The sequence below is a fragment of the Tiliqua scincoides genome, chromosome 3 (genome assembly GCF_035046505.1).
Source record: "Tiliqua scincoides isolate rTilSci1 chromosome 3, rTilSci1.hap2, whole genome shotgun sequence".
Taxonomy (NCBI): Eukaryota; Metazoa; Chordata; class Lepidosauria; order Squamata; family Scincidae; genus Tiliqua; species Tiliqua scincoides.
The window spans coordinates 131,577,248-131,599,987 of record NC_089823.1 but is presented as its reverse complement, the minus strand read 5'-3'; the positions used below and the strand labels follow the sequence as shown (position 1 = coordinate 131,599,987).

Genomic DNA, 22,740 nt, shown 5'->3' with positions numbered 1-22,740 from the left:
TGACCCAGTTTGCAGGCATCCAGGAATGGAGGGGGAGAAAGTGGGAAACAGGGCCTGAACCAACAGGAAGTGCTGCCAAGTTCCAGAGAAGGGACAAAGGAAGCCTGGAGAAACTCCAGACCGCTGCACAAGAAAATGAAGCTGCCAACACCCAAGTCAATTCCCATGGATGGGAAGAAGAGAATTATTTCTTGCCCAGTGGAATACCACTATTCAGACAGACCCATAGCTCCCTAGGTAGCACCTCAGGAAAGAGAACGAAATATTGGTACACATATTACAGAACAGTCTCCTCCCAACCAGCCTAGAGAAGCAACTGCTAGTCACAAGGGTAACCGGAATCCAGCAATAAAAGCAAAGACTTTGACCTATACACATTACACGTGTTTGTATACGTATATTGGCCTGAATCTGTATAATTTATCTTGCTTCAGTTAATCACTGGGGGGGGGGGGAAGAGACCAACAAACTGATCAAGTTCAACCACAGAAAATCCTGCTCCAACTTCACCACTCCCCAGGTATTGCACACACTCATAAGAGCTAGAAACATCTTTTCAAGCTGTATTCTACACCTACTCTCTGCTTACAAAGACTGCAGAATTAGAGCATACATAATAGCTCTGCCTAAAGCTTCCCAAGCACATTTCAAGCTTTTATGTACAGAACTAAAAGTCTCATGACCCCCATTGCCAGAGCACATCATCAACAGTGTCAGCTGCACACCAAAACCCACAGAGAGACATTCTCAAAAATGCTCCATGTGGAGGTTTATCATCGGCTGAGTCCACAGAAGGCTTATTTGAGTTGTCAACTGACCAGAAAAAGATGATCTACAGCCCAATCCTAACCAACGTCCAGCACAGATGCAACCCCAAAGTAAAGGAACAAACTTTCCTTTACCTTTCTCTATGATTGCCCCTCTGTCGCAGAACACAGTGAGTGCCCCATTGGAATGGCTACATCAGTGCTGTAAAATCGATTAGGACTGGGCTGCTAGTCTGCTTTCGGGTCTATACAGAGGAAGCTTTTCACAGCATGGAGATCAATATTGTTGCATGCTAGTATCCGCAGACTGAACCACTGTCACCACAAAAGCTATTGAGGTGATTCAAAAGCTGCCAACCTTAGCTGGCGTCCAGTGACCAAACAGCGGCTGCATTTTAGTGTACTTTCATTGCTTCTCATCACATGCTGCTATCAAACTTGAGCCTCTGAGACAGAGGCAAATGCACATTCAAATAAGGCAACAAAGATTCTATGTGATATACTTCCAGGCACTTACCATCACCGAGGTGACATGATCTATGGCTACATTCCAGAGCACGTTGCAGGAGCTCAAACAAAGAAAAATGTGCACTGTCACTTTTTAAGGTGTGGGAAAAGTGTGGACAGTTGATGTGGAATGCTCATCGAACAGGGGTGACCTATCTGAGGTTTAACAGAGTCATTCATACACTAGCACAGTCACCTGTACCTATATAGCTATTTCCAGTCCCCTGCTCCAGAAGGAGCCTCCTTGGAGAAGTTGTTTTCTTTCTAGTCCTTGACAAGCATTTATAAGGAAATTCTGCCCATGCTGCCCTTATTAAAAAGTGAATAATGTATTGCGGTTGCTGATCTTGACCACAGAACTGGTTTTCGCACATCTAGGATCCTAAATCATCACTTCATTGGGAAGAGCCTATCAATTAAAGGTTCTGGTTAGGTCTGGCTAACTTACCTTTAATAGAGCATGCAAATTAGGGTCAAACTGAATGCACACATAATTATGTGCTTGTGATCCTTTATTCTCTCTCTCTCTCTCTCTCTCACACACACACACACACACCCCCCAGTCTGCAGTGGAGGGGGAACTTTAGTATTTTGCTTGCCATTGTGATTCTTAGCATTGTGATTTATGTAAGCATCTATTAAAAGCCAATAAAAGCTATTTTCCCCTCCCACTATAAATAGCATGTGGGGGTACAATAATGGCAGGGTAAGTGCTAAAGGGCATTAAGTGCTAAAGTCCCCCTGCATACACATCTGCTATTCTATATCTCATTATTTGGATCCCCTACAATACACACTGCTGATGTCTCAAATCTTAAAATGTGGCCCATGGAATGGTCTGAAGCCCCCTGATGCATCTTGGGATGCCATTAAACAAAAGTGCAGTGATAGGACAAGTCACAAGTAGGACCAAAAAGCCTTACAAAATCCACATCCACTCAGCATTCAAGTGCCATCCTGCCTTGTGTTTAGTAAATGGAGAGCATACAAATTTAGCCCTTTAACGGTTCCACATTGACTTGATCAGAGACACAAATTCCAACCATGTTAAATCATCCTTCACTTGAAAATTACCCAGGAAAGCTTTTTTCAAATAAGTTGGCAAGTGCTTATAAGAAGCTGATGCTTCTCCATTGTTTGGTTGCTTCCTTCCCATGAAAAGACTGGTGTACAATTCCAATCTTCAACATCATACATGCTATAAATAAGCTGGCAACCATGTGGAATTCTGCAATGTACATGACCAGTTAATTACCTTCTTTGCTTGCAAGAGAATCCTCTGAAGTAATTGCTACCCTTTGCAGCAGAATTGAGTTCAATTTGTATTTTTAGTACGCTAAGGACCAAAGTAGAGGAGACATCAGGAAATGAATGGATTACTCTCCCAAAGGCTTTTTAATAAAATGCAGATACTGGGGAAGGAACTGTGAATGATCAGAGCTATGGGTGTAGATGCATTCCTCTTCATATATTTTTCCTAGAAAAATCCCCCCCCCTGCATCTTTTCTCCACATGAGTGAGAAAACAGCAAAGTGTGGGGGTTTAGATGAAAAATGGCCTGATGGGGAAGGGTTGAACACTACCACCACCACATTGCCCTGATCAAATTCGTTCCCCCCACTTCTGTCATGAATGCCTTTTAGTTTTTAAATGCTATTTTGAGACAGATGCATGTGTATCCTGGCATCTTGTCTATTTTGGCCAACCATGAGGGCTTACTTGAAACTCAATTTTTTTCTTATCTCCAGGCAGTTCTTGCCATTGGGTCGGAGAAGGCAAGATAAGACAAAAAGAACTGTGTTGCTTTTTCCAACTGTGTTGTTAATATGTTTTTATTTGTTTTTAAATTATGTTTTTTACTATGTTGTAAGCCGCCTTGAGTCCCTTCAGGGAGAAAGGCGGGGTAAAAATAAAGTTATTATTATTATTATTATTATTATTATTATTATTATTATTATTCCATGGATGTATTACCTCATTTGCAAAAATCCCTCTCATTTCAGTCATTTTTTGTTCATTCTTTGATTGTACCCTTGCTATCTATTTCTTAGCTACAAGTAATGCTAGCTACTCCTAGGCTGCAATCTAAGACACACTGCCTAAGAAGTAAGCCCAACTGAACTCAGTGGAACCTACTTTCAAGTAAACATGCATAGAATTTAACCATTAGAATAAACAGCAATGTAGCCAAAAAAAATTTTTTAATGCCCCAGAGAAGAATTACCCTTTTAATCTTTCATTCCTGGCACTGTCAGTTTCAGGGTACATTTCCAAAGCTGTTTTTAAAATTGACAGCAATCTGAAAGGCCACCCAAGTGATCTGAGAAGAGTTTAGACAAGAGTCAACTGCCCCTGCATTTAATTAGAGAAATACCGCAGGAAATCTGTTTCAGGAGCCTAACCATTATCTCACACATTGTTGAAAGCAAAATCGACATGACTTTAAAGCAGGGCAGTTAAGTCCCCTGCAATACAGAAAGTGAGCCACTATGGTTTGAGGAGAACTCCACCTTGAGACCACAAGATAAAGTGCCCCTCCCCAATACACATGCATAGCAGAAAACCAATACTATTTGATATTACCCATGATCTTCTTCCTTCACCAGATCCAAAAGCCACTTTTGCCACTACCATTCACATCAGCTGTGATCCACATAAATCAGTAGTACAGGTGCACTCTGAGTCTCTTTGGAAGAGTTGCAAGCACAGCTCACAGTACTAAATTTATTTTGACCACCACTGGCCCTAGGGCAAGAACCAAGGGAAAAACCTGGGAGCATCAGGTAGTTTCTGCTTTGGTCCATCAGGGGCTCCTAATCGCAACAAAGAATTCCAAGTTTTGCAAAACCTCAATGGCCATGTTCAGAAATAAACAAACTGAGTGATGGAGCAATCCTGTGGTTCTGCTATACTGGCAAGCACTAATGTCAACATAGTACATTTGGAATCCTATACAGTCCCAGACCCTCCCCCTCCCAAAAAAACCAGGACACAATGGTGTGATATCCTGGCTTGTCCAAATACAAGCTACGATTTGCCAGGCCTGGATGCAATGATAAACCTCAGACTGCTGTAAACAGTTTCCTACACTGCATTAAAAGGGAGAGGGAGCACATGGCTCATTATAGTTGCAGTAAACCACAGCTAACATCAGTGGCGTTCCTGGAAAGGGGACAAAACACTAAGTTTTTTTCAGGAGCAGTAACACCTGTTACTTGCCTTCCCCTCCCCTCCCCCTTGCCTTCAGAGCCAGTCCCAGCTGTGAAAACCTTTGCTTTCAAAGCCTCCACTGGCTTTGAAAAGGAGTTGCTGCTCCTGGAAAAAACTTAGTGTTTTGCCCCCTCTCCAGGAAAGCCACTGGCTAACATTGCATCTACACCCAACTGTTAAACTCTGGTGTTTTATTTAACAGTAGCAACAGTCCTGTATTCATCAGAGACATGACAAAGAAACTGATGAGATGAGCCTAAAGGAGGTATTTGATTGTAATGAGTATTCATTTGCATGCTCTGAGTCAGCAGAGATTACTGAATCAGATTGTCTGGGGAACATAACAAGATTTTATTGCTGCTGTTTGCATGTGCCAGAATGCTCAAGGACTATACTACATAGCAGGATATTGACTCTTCATTCTTTCATTCAGTTTAGTCTCCCTTGGCCAAAGGACATTCAGAATGGCTCATCACAAAACCACAATATCAAAGACCATTAATAAATAATTACAATTTAAACATGAGGGGAGAAAAGAGAAGTAAGGTCATCAGAGAAGGCCTTTTTACAAGTGCCGCCGCCTAAGGAGGTACGTGGGGCGGCGGCAAGAAATAGGGCCTTCTCAGTAGTGGCACCAACGTTGTGGAACTCCCTTCCCCTTGACTTGAGAATGGCTCCCTCTCTTGAGTCCTTTCGGCGAGGCCTGAAGACCTTGTTGTTTAACCAAGCCTTCTGACGTTCTGGCCTTTTTAACATCTTTTATATATCTTTTAGTTGCTTTTTTACAGGCCCGATTCCTCTAAGAACTGCTGTTTTATGCTCTTTTATTCTGACTCTTCTGACTACTGTTTTTATGGGTTCTGCTAATGTGTTTTTTAATATGTTTTTATCTGTGAAATTATGTTTTAATTTGTTTTATATGTTGTTAGCCGCCCTGGGTCCCTTTTTGGGAGAAGGGCGGGATAAAAATAAAGTTTTATTATTATTATTATTATTATTATTAAAAGGACCACAGACTAAAATATCCAGGAAATACAGTTACACCTCAAAACTACACTCCAAAAGTCATTCCAACAAAAGACTTCTGAAATGCCTAATGCATTTTGAGCATGCCCAGAAGACAAACCATTCCTTACTCAGCATGGATGCAAGAGGCAGCACAGATCAATCCTTCCAAAAGAAAGACCACTAGCCACAATCCAATGCTAAATTAAGCACAAGCGCGTTAATTTCAATAAGTTTAATGCTTAAAGTTGCAATCTTATCTGCGTGTTCCTGGGAGTATGACCCACTGAACTAAATGGGACTTACTTCTGAGTAAACATGTTCAGAATTGTACTATATGTCTGAGTTGGATTTTGGTCATCATAAGCCACTAAGCAATGAAAAACCACCATATCGTCTTCCCCAGTTTATCCCTGCCTCCACTTCCCTCACCTTCCTACTAATTCATTGTGTCTGTTTTAACCTGAAAGCTGCTTGGGACAGGACCTGTTATCTCATTTTTGTAAAACACTATACAGGTTTTCCAAGGGAAGCGTAAGTGACTTTTTTGGTCATATAAGGCATTCTGAGGCCTGGGGAAACGGCCTCAGAAATGGCCATTCTGAAGCCCACAAACAGGCAGACACGTGCTGCCTCTGCGGGTTTCAGAAAGCTCTCCAGAGGGGGCCGGAGCGCAGCTTTGGAGGGCTTAGAGGGGCTGATCGCAGATTTGGTTATCCATGAATTTTAGCATCCACGGGGGGGGGGCTACATGTACACAAGTATGGTGCTCTATAGAATAATCATCCGAATAAGTGCCAAGAAAAAAGCTTTATATATAAGGTGCTGGCATCCTCCTTTCAAGCATTCCTTGTGATATAGAATTTCTCAGATATTTCTGCTGTTCTTCATGGCATCTTGACAGTCTTGCAATGCAGCAAACCATTGCCCCAAATTTTCACCTAAGGGGATGAATGGACTTTTGACAAAAACAACAAATCACACCTTTTCAAGAAGAGCATCCCCCTTAAAGGGAAAAGAAAGGTGTTCCTTCAAGAAGAGGCCAAGAGAAGTCGGCCAGTAAAACAGAGTTGCTATCAGGTCAAACTGCAATAGACCCTACAAGAGGCATTATCTCATTCCTTCAGTCATGAAAGCAAACTTACCTGCCCACAGTCAGAGTTATGTCATCTATGCAGCCTTTGATTTTGTTCTGTGCTTCTAGGTGAGTCATGCCTTCTGTATTCTCCCCATCAATTGCCATGATAACATCTCCTATGCACAAATTGGCACTTGCAGCTTTGCTGCCTGGGGTCACCTGGGGAGGAAGGAGAAAGCAATGGCAATGGTCACAAAAGAGTAGCCAGATGCTTCAAGGTCTGACTAAAGGTAGCCTCTTTGCATAAGGGTCCTGATTTGTTTCACTGGAGAAAGGAAAGGAGGAAGCCACAAAATCCCATTCACTCACACGCACTATTAACAACGTGCAAACATAGGCAGTGCAAGGGAGTCACATTTTCTAATCGGTAATAGATGATTTATTATTTATTTGCCAAACAATAATAATAATAATAACAACACCATAACATTATGTTATGTTATGTAATAATAATAATAATAATAATAATAATAATAATAACAACATAACATAACAAAACATTAAAAGTGCCATATTAGAGAAAACACCTACAAACATTGCCCTTACATTTATCAGTCTAATAATGTAACCCATCTTCAGATGAATGTTTTGCGCCATCGAATGATCTCAAGCATACTTGTAGTACAGTATATCCACATTGTCATGATGGTGATGTTCCAAATTCTGAAAACTGGTCATGATTAAGGCAGCAACGTGCTTTCTCCAGAAAGAGGTGATCAGCAGACTTGCTGCAGTCAACAGATTGGTCAACATTTGTATCACTTTTTGTTGATATCACCCAGAGATGGATAAACACCATATCGACAGGGTCTCCTGGTATTATCCCATAAACTGTTTTATGTTTCATAATACACTCTTCCCCATTTTTTTAAACACTTCCAATCACTGCTGCATATACACTTCCTACATATGCAGGAGGTTTGCATATCGCTTACTACGTTACTAATAAGCACCATTGCCTAATTTTAAAAATTATTTTAAATTTAATAAAAAAATTTATTATTTAATTATTTAAGTGAGTTATTAGACACCACTTATCATGTTCTTTCAATATATTTTCTTTTAGATGTGCAACTATCTGTTGTCAAAGAGTTTGAGATACAGAATTGAGAGATCCTAAGATCTCTCCCTTCCACTTATTCAGAAAGGGTATTGTTCTTGTTTTCTCCACACACACAAAAGTAGCTGGTAGATTGTCCCTTTCTTATTATTCAAGCATAACCACTGTTCTCTACCTGAGCCAAATCACCTCATCAGTCGCTCCTGGACCTGTTTGTATAATTATAACACCTTCATCCCAATTTTGGGGGTAATTGAAGTGGGGTGATGTAATGGGGAGCCGTGGCCAATGGCCACAGGGATCAGGGGAGCCACAGGTTGAAAACGTTTGAGAACCACTGCTTTAACATATGGCTCACCTGGTCACATATCATTTCTGGTACATCACAGAATTGTTTTGATCAAAGAAGTCTTTAATATGCACCAATCCTTGCTTTTCTCCAAATTGCTGTATCATCCGGAATACCTTAAGACTGTCCACTTAAAGAAAATGACATCAAAGCCTCAAATTTGCCTTACATTTATTCCACATAGTGTAAGCAGCAGCACAAAGGGTTAAATGTACTAGCCTACCTTCAAAAACTATTTTGAAGACTCGTGAGATAAAGTATATGAAATATCCTAAGTCCTTGGGGTAAAAATTACTATTGCTGCTTCCTACAATGATTCCACACCCTTTTATGTACTGAACCTCACCACCACTTCAGCCTGCTTTTTGATGGCCCAAACCTCATCAACTATCCACCCTTTCAAACACTGGTTGGGATAGGTTTCCCTTCTCAGTTTAGCAGCAGGTCCTCACTGAAAGTTCCAAGACAGCCTCTTGGAAACTGCAACTTTAAGCAAAACGACTTATAACAAAACCAATTCTACTGCAGGCCAATTGATATACGCAGACAAGAATTAAGTTCCTGCAGACGGGGTCACCAAACTTCTAAATAAAGACCCCAAAGGCTTCTAATATTAATTGAAATAAACGTGAGCTTTCCAGGCTGAAAAAACACACATAGACATGAGGAGAGCATGCAAACTCCACAGTGACCATGACAGTGGAATCAATTTTTGACAGTAGCCATGCCTGGGAATCAATTTTTTCCTGACTTTTATTTATTTAAATGATTTATAACCTGCCTTTCCCTCCAAATAAATGAAGAGCTCACGGCAATGTTTTTCGAGAGAAAAGAGGAAAATGCCAAAATAGGAATGAAATGAAATAATCATAAAAATTATAATTAGTACAATTTTTTAAAAAATTAACACAAAACACAACCACAAAACACCAAAGCAACTCATTAAGCCATTTCTGCTCAACGTTGCATATACACAAAAGAGATCAAGTGTATACACCTGTGGGCAAGGCAAAAATGGGTTAAGAAGGAAAGGCCAGGTGGAAAAGAAAAGTCTTTAGCCCTTACCAGAAGGCTAAAAGGGTAGGGGCTAATATGTTTGCTAACATGCAAATTTTCTTTATTATGGAACTCCAGTGGAATGAAGGCACCACAACAGAGAAGTCCCTGCTCCTCATTATCATCATACTGGCCTCTGGCAGATGAAACAGACATAGCAGGGGATTATGCAGGGGATGGACAGAGTGGATAGGGAGATGCTCTTTACACTCTCACATAACACCAGAACCAGGGGACATTCACTAAAATTGAGTGTTGGGAGAGTTAGAACAGACAAAAGAAAATATTTCTTTACTCAGCGTGTGGTTGGTCTGTGGAACTCCTTGCCACAGGATGTGGTGATGGCATCTAGCCTGGACGCCTTTAAAAGGGGATTGGACACGTTTCTGGAGGAAAAATCCATTATGGGGTACAAGCCATGATGTGTATGTGCAACCTCCTGATTTTAGAAATGGGCTATGTCAGAATGCCAGATGCAAGGGAGGGCACCAGGATGCAGGTCTCTTGTTATCCGGTGTGCTCCCTGGGGCATTTGGTGGGGTCGCTGTGAGATACAGGAAGCTGGACTAGATGGGCCTATGGCCTGATCCAGTGGGGCTGTTCTTATGTAGCAGAGCCCACTCTGCTAACCTTAGGGTTTTCAAGCTGAGGGTTTTCAAGCTGAGGCTTCGTGATGCCCCAGCCTGAAGGCCCTGGCCTCTGCCCCCTTAAGGGGCGGGGGCAGCAAGGAGGCAGAGAAGAGCAGCGACACAATCCCCAGGATCGCATAGCTAAGGGGAGCTGCAGGGACTGGGATGCACTCACCAGTCCCTGCAGCAGCCGTCCTGGGGTGTAGGGAGTCCTGCGCGAGCATCTACAGGGCTCCCCAGCTTGTCAGAAGTGAAAGTGGAGCGATCCCACTGCACCTCTGCAAAACCAGAAGTAGAGCATGAGCGCTCCACTTTCACTTTCTGCAGACACTTGCACAGGGCTCCTCGCACCCCAGGACGGTTGCTGTAGGGACTGGTGAGTGCATCCCAGTCCCTGCAGCCCCCATTAGAAACGCAATCCTGAGGATCGCATCACTGCCTTCCCCCTGCCCCCACCAAGACTTACTGCAGTTCAAACACTCCCTGAGAATTTGAAAACCGCTGCCTTAGGGGACAGTCCAATTTATATGGAAGAAGGTGGTTCCTCAATATACTTTGGGGAGATATATACACCAGTGTTTTCTGACCAGGAGTATGCATACCTCTGGTGGTACTTCAGAATTTTGCAGGTGGTACTTGGCCACTAACATGCGAGTGAAGTACAAGAATAGCTGCATGGACCATGTGACACTTCTCTGCTTGGTCTGACTGCACTAGAAGTAGAGATGGCTGGAGTGGCAGTGTTCTAGTACTAAGGTGCACTTGGGGGGGGCAACCTGGACCTCTCCAACTAGAAAAGATTCTTCCTCATTTCAGGATCAACCATGTGGCAAGAGGCCTGCTCCTACACTGCACACAACATCTGTCCCTGGAGGCAGAGGTACCCCACCAAAAATGGTAATAGCCTCCAAAAGATTTAAAAGCTCCAATATACACAATGCAGCCAGTCACATCTATATGACTGACAACATTCACCAGAGTATCTCAGAGGTTTCAAACCTTCACAAAAAAAATTTAAAATGCCAACAGTTATCACATTCACTATAATATCAGTACTCCTAACAGGAACAAAACACCACGGGCAGAATTCTAATGGGGTTACGATTGCCCTCATGAAAAAGGGTTATGGGCAGGAGATCTGCTGTTTGTGTCTGTTCATTCTCATTTTTTTTTCTATCGATGGCATATTTCAATATTGTACTTTTATTGAGTTTCCAAGATTTTGTTTGATAAGTTTTCTTGAGGGCTTTAAAAAAAAAAAAGCACAAGGTAGGGTTTGAATGCTCAAAGCAAAACAAAATTCTGACTGAGTTGTCAGAGGGACAGGATAAAAACCTGACCAGAACGTTCAGTCTAAATGGTTTGCCATAAACAGTGGCTCCAAAATAATGTTAAGGATAACAGAAACAGCCAAGCATCTGAATGAGACAAGAGGAGCCATCATTCTCATTCTTCCTCTACCCCCCACTTGGAAAAAGTACACATCACTGAAAACGGGAGCGTCACAATTCTTTGTCACAGTGTGACAAACACAGCAGAGTCTTTGCTTTCTTTGAGATAGATTAGGGACCATGCAAAAATTCTGTGGCTGCTGATTTAGCCCTCTGGATCACTTTCCTCCAACAGATGTTTTGTGCAGAGGTGGGCAACAGACTCTTACCTCAAAAGCTTTCCTTTCTCATAAGAACATAAGAGCCCCACTGGATCAGGCCAAAGGCCCATCTAGTCCAGCTTCCTGTATCTCACAATGGTCCATCGAATGCTTCAGGGAACACACTAGACAACAGGCACAACCTGCACCCTGGTGCCCTCCCCTGCATCTGTCAATCAGAGGCAGCCCACCTCTACCTTGCACATACCTACCACGACTTGTAACCAGTGATGAACTTTTCCTCCAGAAATTTGTCCAATCCCCTCTTAAAGGCAACTAGGCATGCCGTCACTACTTCCTGTGGCAAGAAGTTCCACATACTAATTACACACTGGGTAAAGAAATATTTTCTTTTTTCTGTCCTAACTGTCCTAACTCTCCCAACACTCAACTTTAGTGGATGTCCCCTGGTTCTGTTGTTCTGTGAAAGGGAAAAGAACATCTCTTTATCCGTTCTATCCACCCCCTGCATAATTTTGTATCTCAAATAATTTTGTATGTCTTCTCCCTCCCCAAAGCAGCTAGGAAGTGCCCATCCTCACTGTGTATAAGCCCTGGCAACTTCTATCAGCAAATTCCACCTCCTTTGTACAATACCACGCCTCTAAGAAAGCAAGGCTGGCATTCATAAACTGGCAAAGCTGTCTGAGTTCAAATCTTGCCACACACACAGAACTACAAGGACCGCAATCTGCACTCAGACCAATTCACTCTGATGTTGGAGAATGATACAAAAGGTTCCCAAAGGTCAACATGCTTCCTAAGCATGGGTTACAGGTAGTCAGGTCAACTCCTCCCCTATTTACCCAAATTCATAACTGCTGCAGCACTAATTCTCTTGTAGCTCACCCAGCCAAACCCCAGGCTTGATTTCACAAGCCACACCCAGTGTTTCCTTTGGCAGACAGCAAAGCATTCCAGTCACACTCCATGTGGAAAGCCTTTCCTGGATCTAACCTTCACCTCTCTTTGTGCTGAACCAGCTACAACTCTGATTTTTTGATTGGTCAAAAATCCCATTTACTCTACCATAATGTGATGCTATTTTCACATGTAGCAGGCCACCCACCCCACCCCACCATGCTAGAAGGCTTTGCTGTCTCTTTTCACATATTCTAGCACAGAGGTGTCAAACAGAAAGCCCACAGGCTGAATGCAGCCCCCAGAAGCAATTTATCCAGCCTCTGTTATAATTGGGCTCTCTCATATCTTGAAAATATCAAGAAGATGAGCACTTTTCTCTTCTGTCATTTGCAGCTAATGAGTTTCTATGGGAGAACAAAGTGCTTATTTCTGGCCATCATCTGCTTAATAGTGTCACTTCTAGCTCTCAGCAATGCCAACTTTGGCCCCCTGTATGAAACGAGTTTGACATTCCTGTTCTTGTACATGCTACTTCTCGTGGGCTTGACCTATCTAATTTTATTATTATTTTTTATTATTATTATTATTATTATTAATATTATTATTATTATTAACAGTATTTATATACCACTTTTCAACTAAAAGTTCACAAAGCGGTTTACAGAGAAAAATCAAATAACTAAATGGCTCCCTGTCCCAAAAGGGCTCACAATCTAAAAAATCTTGAAGTGTTTCCACTCCCCAATAGGATAAAAAAATGATCATAGCCTATTTGCACCTCCATTAATATTTACAGAAATTGTCAAAGGCGGCTTACAGCTCTTCCGAAATGGTATCTCCATTGTTCAACTGAACAACAAGTGAACAGAGTTTGGGAAGGCAATGGCTCAGCATCTCCACTGAAACAAGAGGCCAGCAGCAATCCCTGTTTTCCTTACATTTCCCCCAGCTGTATTCTTATCAGTGAGAGCACCGGGTTGCTGGAGGATCAGGACAAAGGGTTAAAGCTTTTACCTGTATTCTTCAAGGTCCCAGGCCCTCTGCAACTGCCATTTAGGAACACACACACACACACACACACACACACAAGACAGCTCTAAGAATACACTCAAGGTGCAATCCTAACCCCTTATGTCAGTGTTTTCCAGCACTGGCATAGCGGTGCCAATGGGCCATGTGCTGCATCCTGCAGTTGGGTGTCACTCACAGAGGCCTCCTCAAAGTAAGTGAATGTTTGTTCCCTTATCTCAGAGCTGCATTGCCCTTATGTCAGTGCTGTCAGAAGGGGTTAGGATTGCACCTTTAAAGTTATATGTACTTTGACTGTACAAGATAACACTGACCGGGGATTTGCACCCAGATTGACCATCTCAAAAACCCACATTGGTTCTCAGTTATCAATTTAGATGGTTCCATGCAGATATCACTAAAATGTCAGATATCACTATCCATTTCACAACAGTGTCATACACAAGACACCAGAAGCCTTCTTAATGCAGATTCTGATTAAAAGTATAGATGACTGAGGAGCAGGTGCAGAGAGATACAAGGGCATTCTGCTTGCAGTCAGAAATAGGTACTCTGTGTCACAAAACTCTTTACAATATTTCTTTTGAAAACCTTATTCATCAGTGTCCTAGGATAGATTCATCCTATGCTTACAAAAATAGTTTTGAAAACCAACCACTAGAGAGGAACTGCAAACTCTTCCACAGCAGAGGCACTTTCAAACAAACCTACTTTGTAAAGTAGGGATGTAAATGCTTCCTTAATGAGATAAACAATCCCCTTGAAGCTACAGTGAATAAAGATCAACAGGAATTGGGACTCCATAATCAACATCCCAGTTTTGTAGGAAACACACAGAAGGAAAACTGGGCTAGTATAGAACAGCAGCAACCTATCACAAGCCCCCAGCCATGTTTTTCCCATGAGACATCATCAGTCAGAGCCCCCACAGTATTGCCTCTTCTTTACAGATGTCGATTCTAGTAGCCTGGAAGATCAGAAAAGAACAAAGAAAGCCTTCTAACTGTTTGGGGGGGGGGCATGCTGACTTCTGTTCATCCTTGCTTGGCAGTTCAACCAACCATACACTGCATGCAAGACCTCACACAGCACTGCCACTCAGACAGAATCATGGAAAGGCTTTCTTAACACATGTTCTTTCTTGTAAGAGTACAGAGAGAAACCAGACAGTATTCTCTTTGGGTTATGTAGGACAAAATGGTTCTGCATGGCTAGGAGTCATTACACAGGACAAGAACACACAGCATCAAGGACTGAGTAAACAAAAACTAGTGGAAACCAGGAGCAGAAGCAGGAGCAGTTATGAGCAACAGCATTACCATAGGAGTCTAAACATCCAACACAATTATCTCAAAGAACAGACCTAACCATGTAACATGATAGGTCATAGCAGCGTCAGTTCAAACATATTGTATTACATGTCACTACATCCAAAAAAGAACAAAAGGAGCTTTGAAGAGCTGAGAGAGAGAAAGACCTAATTAAGGAAAGACCGAGTCAATCTCTGGGAATAAACAGATGCATGGGATCGCACTCACTTGCTCTATGAGATTAGATTTCACTCTTCCACAAGACACTCAATGCATGGGGAAGGTATACTCAAGTATAACAAATCCAATTCATACAAACACACAAAACAAAAACTAGACTGTCACTTTGTGCTGAAACCTCCATTCGAGTAGGATGGCAGGAGGCTGCAAATGGATCCTCTGAAAATTGTTGTGGAATGAAGAGAATAACCCACATTAATTAATTCTGAAGTAGCACATGGGCAGGTGGCACACCCTGCCTGTTTTGTCCAAAGAAGTGGGCATAGGTAGTTGCGTGGTGGGCATAGGTAGTTGCTGGGTGAGCCAGCCATCACCACCACCTGCACTCCAGCAGTGGTTTAAACTGAAACCTTCTTTCTTAGAACATTTCTGGAGGAAGAAGGAGCTTTGCTATATACATATAACAATGGTTTAAAGGGGGAGTATTGTTTCCACAAAGATAATGGGCAGCCCAATCCTAAGCCATCTCCCACTGGTGACACAAGCCTGTATGCTGCCACAAACATGCTGCAAGGCACATGCACCAGCACAGAGGCCGGTGCCACTGGTGGAGAGGCCTGCACCAGCATGCCTCTGCCAGCACTGGAGTGGTGCCCTCCAAAAAGAGTAAGTTCTACACAGGGCAGTGGGCAGCAGGTGGAATGAGGGCAGGAAGGGGCAGGGCAGGTCCAGGAGGGGGGTGGGGACATCAGTGGAGGCCTCTGCTGCAGCCTAACCACCCTGGGCCTGAAACCCCTTAATGGGGCTACTTGGGTTCTGTGCCAGTCATTGAGCTGGCACAGATCCGAGTAGACTCTTAGAAGTTGCAGAGGCTCAACATAGGATAAAGGAACAAATGTTCCCTTACCTCGAGAAAGCCTCCCGCTGCCTCTTTGCCTGTGCAGGATATGGTGGTGGCCCTTTCAGCACCATTGTATGTCAGCATCGGCAGCCCCATTAGGATTTGGCTGTGAATGACTAACTAGCATTTTCTGTCTCTTGCCATCCAAACTAGCCAGACAGTTGGTTGAACAGGAAAAGTCTGAAGGGCTTGGTGGGTACCACACAGACCTCAGAGAAGCATGGAGAGAAGTAAAAGGCAACAAACAAATGTGAAAGCCGAAAGCAGATAAAAGATTGCTTGTTCAGGGAGGGCACAGAACTACAGTATAGCCAAAATGTGAATTCCAAATTGTGACAACTCCAAGAAGCAGTTTAGCAGTCTTCTGATAGCAGTCTTCTGATGTGAAACCACTTTTTTTTTTTTACTCTTAACATCTATACACAATGACAAACATCAAAATTTTGCAAAAACATCTAAGCAGCTGGTTGGTTTAACAAAAGATAGTGTTTCACCGATTCTCCACTTACAGCTTAGGGCAGATTAGGTATTCTTTCACAAGTGCCTCTTCTTTTTGGCTTATAGCTAAACAAAGGCCTTTGTACTTCTTAAGAGCATATTTCAGAATTTTAGGCCATGCAGCCAACTTTCTTTTTGCAGTGCAGACTTAGCAGCACAATCTTATGCATATTTACTCAAAAGAAACTCCCGTTATGTCCAATGGGGCTTCCTCCCAGGTACGTGTACATAGGATTGCAGTCTAAGTCTAATGAGAGACTAGGGAGGCAAAAATGAAATACTGGATTGCTGTTTGGTTTTCACTACACATATTCAAAGACTCTGAACAAGACCATTTTAAATACCCAGAGCATTTTGGAAACAAGAGCTAGTACTTGTGGGGCAATGCATTGTTTCTCCATGTACATAAAAATGTCCCTGCTGTTTGAGCAGCTGTTATCAACAGTAATCAATCTGAGAAATAAGCACACAAAGAGTTTAGGTAGCTAGAGGGCACAGGAGTGCAAGATAGAGGTCCTGCTAAATATCCAGTCACAAAGGGTCCAGTCACAAAGGGTACATGAGACAGAGAGTCACAAAAAATATCCAGTCACAAAGGGTACATGAGACAGAGTCTTCTCAGCTGTGACACTCAAATTTGCACGTCCTTCTCCAAGGAGGTCATCTGGGCCTTCATTATTGAGATTTTGATGTTCAGTGAAGATTTTCTCAGTTAGTCATACCCTTGCTATCAGTTAGCTGTCCCCTCCTTATTGGTATATTACCTTGATGATGATGCTTTTCCTACTTCTTTCTGAGCTACTCAAATTGTTATTGTTTAATTTTAAATTGTTATTTTTCTTTGTAATCTCTTGTTAATGGTTAACCTTGGAGGAGGGTCCGACTTCATTCGACAAAATGGAAAGATATAAACACACACAACACCCAGATGAGCTCTGTGGATGATCCAGCCAAGACACAGGAAACACAGTGTCTCCTGGATGCCAGCAGCTGTAATAATTGCCAACAGGACTGTTGCACAATTAAAGAAGTCATACTTTTTTGATGATTCATGCATGGTCATAACTAGCAATCATCAGGAATAAAAACTCAAGTTTTAAAAACCTTCTTTAAACAGGCATTCCTTCTTTGTACCTTTTTCGCAGCTGCCATCTCTAATTCTTATATGTATTTGTATTAAATAAATAATTTCAAAAAAGTTACTAAAGGACATAAATATCCAAACCACTCCATTTGTTTTAACTTTGCACAAGTCACTTGCAAAAAAAAACAACAACACACATTTAATTGTCCCTCTTTCCCTTTCCTACAATTTCTTTGTTAGACATTCAGTTTATCAAGCCTACAGCTTGATGGTAGGGATTCTTCAACACAGGCAGCTGGTGGGGTACAAAAGAGAAATGCCAAGGGATTTCTTAAGTTAATGGGAGACTTAGGACTCAAGCCTATCCAACTTTCCAGCCCCAGTGCAGTCACAATGCAGCTCCAAGATAAGGGAACACATGTCCTCATACCTTCAGGAGTTCTTTGTGAATGCCTCCCCATCACAGGATGTAGGCATGCCCCATTGGCACCGATGTACCAGTACTGGAAAATTGGATAGGATAGGTATATGTATGTATATATTGGCAACCTTCAGTCTCGAAAGACTATGGTATCGCGCTCTGAAAGGTGGTTCTGGCACAGCGTCTAGTGTGGCTGAAAAGGCCAATCCGGGAGTGACAATCCCTTCCACACCGGGAGCAAGTGCAGTCTGTCCCTGGTCTGTCTCCCTGGCTATGGGCCTTCCTTCTTTGCCTCTTAGCCTCAGACTGTTGGCAAAGTGTCTCTTCAAACTGGGAAAGGCCATGCTGCACAGCCTGCCTCCAAGCGGGCCGCTCAGAGGCCAGGGTTTCCCACTTGTTGAGGTCCATCCCTAAGGCCTTCAGATCCCTCTTGCAGATGTCCTTGTATCGCAGCTGTGGTCTACCTGTAGGGCGCTTTCCTTGCACGAGTTCTCCATAGAGGAGATCCTTTGGGATCCGGCCATCATCCATTCTCACGACATGACCAAGCCAACGCAGACGTCTCTGTTTCAGCAGTGAATACATGCTAGGGATTCCAGCACGTTCCAGGACTGTGTTGTTTGGAACTTTGTCCTGCCAGGTGATGCCGAGGATGCGTCGGAGGCAGCGCATGTGGAAAGCGCTCAGTTTCCTCTCCTGTTGTGAGCGAAGAGTCCATGACTCGCTGCAGTACAGAAGTGTACTCAGGACGCAAGCTCTGTAGACCTGGATCTTGGTATGTTCCGTCAGCTTCTTGTTGGACCAGACTCTCTTTGTGAGTCTGGAAAACGTGGTAGCTGCTTTACCGATGCGCTTGTTTAGCTCGGTATCGAGAGAATGAGTGTCGGAGATCGTTGAGCCAAGGTACACAAAGTCATGGACAACCTCCAGTTCATGCTCAGAGATTGTAATGCAGGGAGGTGAGTCCACATCCTGAACCATGACCTGTGTTTTCTTCAGGCTGATTGTCAGTCCAAAATCTTGGCAGGCCTTGCTAAAACGATCCATGAGCTGCTGGAGATCTTTGGCAGAGTGGGTAGTGACAGCTGCATCGTCGGCAAAGAGGAAGTCACGCAGACATTTCAGCTGGACTTTGGATTTTGCTCTCAGTCTGGAGAGGTTGAAGAGCTTTCCGTCTGATCTGGTCCGGAGATAGATGCCTTCTGTTGCAGTTCCAAAGGCCTGCTTCAGCAGGACAGCGAAGAAAATCCCAAACAAGGTTGGTGCAAGAACACAACCCTGCTTCACTCCGCTTCGGATGTCAAAAGGGTCTGATGTGGAGCCATCGAAGACAACAGTGCCCTTCATGTCCTTGTGGAAAGATCTGATGATGCTGAGGAGCCTGGGTGGACATCCAATCTTGGGGAGAATCTTGAAGAGGCCGTCTCTGCTGACCAGGTCGAAAGCCTTTGTGAGATCTATGAAGGCTATAAAGAGTGGCTGTCGTTGTTCCCTGCATTTCTCCTGCAGTTGTCTAAGGGAGAATACCATATCAGTGGTGGACCTGTTGGCTCGGAATCCACACTGCGATTCTGGATAGACGCTCTCTGCAAGTACCTGGAGCCTCTTTAGTACAACTCGGGCAAACAGCTTTCCTACAACGCTAAGGAGAGAGATGCCGCGGTAGTTGTTGCAGTCACCCCTGTCACCTTTGTTCTTGTACAGCGTGATGATGTTTGCATCCCTCATGTCTTGAGGTACTCCACCTTCTCTCCAGCAGAGACAGAGGATTTCATGCAGCTCAGTGACGATGATCTCTTTGCAGCATTTTAGGACTTCAGCAGGGATGCTGTCTTTTCCAGGTGCCTTGCCAAAGGCAAGGGAGTCCAGGGCCACGTGAAGTTCTTCTAGGGTTGCCCCAGCATAACACCATAGGATTACAGCCTGTGCACATCAACTCAAAAGTCCCATATAATTAAATAGGATGTACTCTCAGGTAAGCAGCATTGCATTCTAATTTACAGTATAGTGCAATGGAGTTGATAAGGCAAAGATGCACTTCATCATCAGATTGCAACGTTGTCATTCTGGAACAAAGCTTGAAGTGCATTCTCCTCTCCTCAAAACAACTGCAAACAAGTCCTTGCATACCTTGCTACCAGAGCATTGCCCTTAGATAAGGCTCTTGGAAAAGGCTGGGTTTTTTCCTTCTTGTTTGCTGGAACACGTCTAAACTGACGCAAGAACAAGAAGGAGTTTTGGGCGCCTTAGAAACTAGCAGATGTATTGCGACACAGGTCCACCAAAATAGTGCTGCAGCAAACTAACATGGCTAACACAGAATTTATAGAAATTTAGCAGCTCATTCTGCATATAATGATGGCACCATTTTCTGAGCCCTTAAACCACACACAGACAAGCTAACATAGCACACTTGGGCATCAGTACAAGGAGGAGTTGCAGGAGTTGAAGTTGTTCAACTTCAATGTAAAAATATTCAGAATAGGAAGAGAATAAATTTTAAGCCCTTTGCTAGAGGATGAGCCCTGAAAGGAGTAAAGTCATATGGAGTTAAGCCTGCCCAAACTCAAAGCAGTGCCCAACTCCCCCACAGTGTAAGTGTTGGGGAGGCAGAATGCATGAAGGAGAGGCAATTATACAGTTTTAACTGATAAAATCTAACATCTTTTCTGGTTTGACTCTCAAAGCAAATTGTTTCCATGCACCTTATTGGTACCTTAACACTCCAATCATGTACTTTCAAAGTCCTGGGGTTTAGGATTACAGCCTGTTGGGGAGTGGAAAGGATGGGGGGAGGTCACAAATACCATCAATCCACCCCTATTGTTGAACCCACTGCTGAATCAGACTGGCATTTAACATAAGGCTGTAATCCTATGCATGCTTACTCAACAGTTACCACAATCAAACCTAATGGTTTCAGAGAAAACAAGTTTCAGATGGGAGTTTGATTGAGAACATTATTTCTCTTTCAGAAACTTAACATATGGCACTATGTTCAACCCCTCGGAAATGCACCCCCCCCAATTTTTTTTCGGGTGGGGGATGGAATCAGGTATGTGCCCCAGGTGGGGTAGAAGCACTGAAGTTCCCCTTTCAGCCACTGGCATGGTTTGGGGGCTGGCCCAGAAACAGAGGTAGCTTTAATAGGGGGATTAAAGGAAAACCTAAAAGACTTTAAATCCCTGCAGATTTTATCTATAGCTGAATGGAACCACCAGATTGAAAGAGAAGGGGACTCTGTTGCTGGAGAGCAAAAAACACACACTGAGGAGGGCTGTTGGCTCATGAGCTGCTTGCAGGCAGGTGGAGACACCGTGGGAAACAGGAGTCTAATCTCAAGGGCTCCTCGGTCTGATCCAGAATAGGTTCTCTGATGGTTTAATGCTAGAGGCGCCGCCTAGGTGCACCCTATCTGGGGAGGCGTCAGGGCTCAGGGTTAAATCCTATGCATGCTTACCTGGGAGGAAGTCCCATTGAATTCAATGAGACTTACTTCTAAGTAGACAAGAATAGGATTGGGCTGTCAAGTCCTGGAAACTGGAAGCCTTCCTGGCACCAGTTTCCAGATGCCAAAGGGTCTTTGCTGGGACTGATCTCCTCAGCTCCTTCGCAAAAGAGAGAGGTGCCGGGGCTCAAACCCGCCTTGTTAGCCAAGCCACACTCTTTCATGCTCCGGCTGCAATCCTATCCACACTTACCTGGGAGTAAGCACCACTGACTACAATGGGACTTACTTCTGAGTAGATATGCATAGGATTGGGCTGTCAGCTTCCTAAGCACAGGAGTCTACCGGCACGGCGGCTGCGGAGGGGAGGCGGGCACGCACTCCGCACATGCACAGAGGCACTCTCCTCCTAGCACGTTTTCTCGTCTTGCCCCCCCCCCCCGCCGGGCTCCCTTACCCTGGAGATGGTGAGCGGCTGGTCGAAGTCGGTACCCCCCACCAGGCGGAAGCCCCACGGCCCCGGGCCCTGGATGGTGATGCGGTGAGTGCTGCCCATGCTGCCTGCCGCCGGTTGCACGCTGCAGTCTGCAGCGCACGGCGAGGCGAGACAAGGCGCGGCTGGGCTGCTGCGCTCCGCCCCGGGGCGGGAGTCGAGACACCGCCTTGCTGCCAGGGAGCCCCTCCTTCGGCGCGATCCCTCGCCAGGGGCAGCAGGAGCTGCAGGCGCCGGGCTCCCTTGGCACGCCCAACCTCTTCTGTCCCGGCTCAGACCGAGCGCGCCTGGGCTGGATCTGCTCAGAATGGCCCCCCAGGGGGGGCTCCAACAACCCCACGCGTGGCATCATCGCAGTGCACGGCAGAAATCCCCTCTAGGGTGGCAGGCAGGGGCTGACCGCCCAATCCTGTACATGTCTACTCAGAAGTAAGGCAGCAATCGTATCCACACTTTCCTGGGAGTAAGCCCCATTGACTAAATGGGTCTTACTTCTGAATAGACAACCATCGGATTGGGCTCCACGTCCCATTATAGTCAACGGGGCTCACTCCCAGGAAAGTGTGGATAAGATTGCAGCCTCAGAGCCCAATCCTATGCATGGCTACTCAGAAGTAAGTCAATGGGGCTTACTCCTAGGTAAGTGTGGATGGGATTGCAGCCTCAGGGCCCAATCCTATCTATTTTTCCAGCAGCAGTGCAGCTGCAATACAGCCCCAAGACAAGGGAACAAATGTTCCCATACCATAAAGGGGCCTCTGTGACTGCTGCCCCACCACAAGACGCAGTGCATGACCCATTGGCATAGCTGCACCGCCACTGGAAAATTGGATAGGATTGGGCCCTCAGTTTCCAAACATCCCTGTTTTCATTTGCAATGGAGATCCAAGGACACAGGAGAGTTGAACACAGATAGGAAGAATAAGTGGGAGGCCGATAAATAAAGGGCACCTAAGCATGCCCAGTGTCCATCTCTCCTCCCAAGTTCTGGTGCTTCCAGGAAAGCATATTATTAATTATTATTATTATTAACAGTATTTATATACCGTTTTTCAACTCAAAGTTCACAAAGCGGTTTACAGAGAAAAATCAAATAACTAAATGGCTCCCTGTCCCAAAAGGGCTCACAATCTAAAAAGA

The 22,740-nt window shown here is 44.1% G+C and overlaps 1 protein-coding gene across 2 annotated transcripts in view; it reads right to left on the bottom strand.

Annotated features, from left to right (window-relative positions):
• The window catches only part of PDLIM1 (PDZ and LIM domain 1), a 44,759-nt gene extending 23,042 nt beyond the window's left edge, over positions 1-21,717 (bottom strand). Inside the window, exons 1-2 of one of the 2 annotated variants that reach the window (XM_066622625.1) lie at positions 21,565-21,717; positions 6,635-6,786 (exon numbers count right to left, since the gene is read on the bottom strand). In XM_066622625.1, the coding sequence (XP_066478722.1) occupies positions 6,635-6,786; positions 21,565-21,663 (251 nt within the window). In that variant the 5' untranslated portion in view covers positions 21,664-21,717. The remainder of the gene's footprint in view (positions 1-6,634; positions 6,787-21,564) is intronic. The other variant, XM_066622624.1, reaches the window with a different exon arrangement.
• Positions 21,718-22,740: the final 1,023 nt, after the last annotated feature.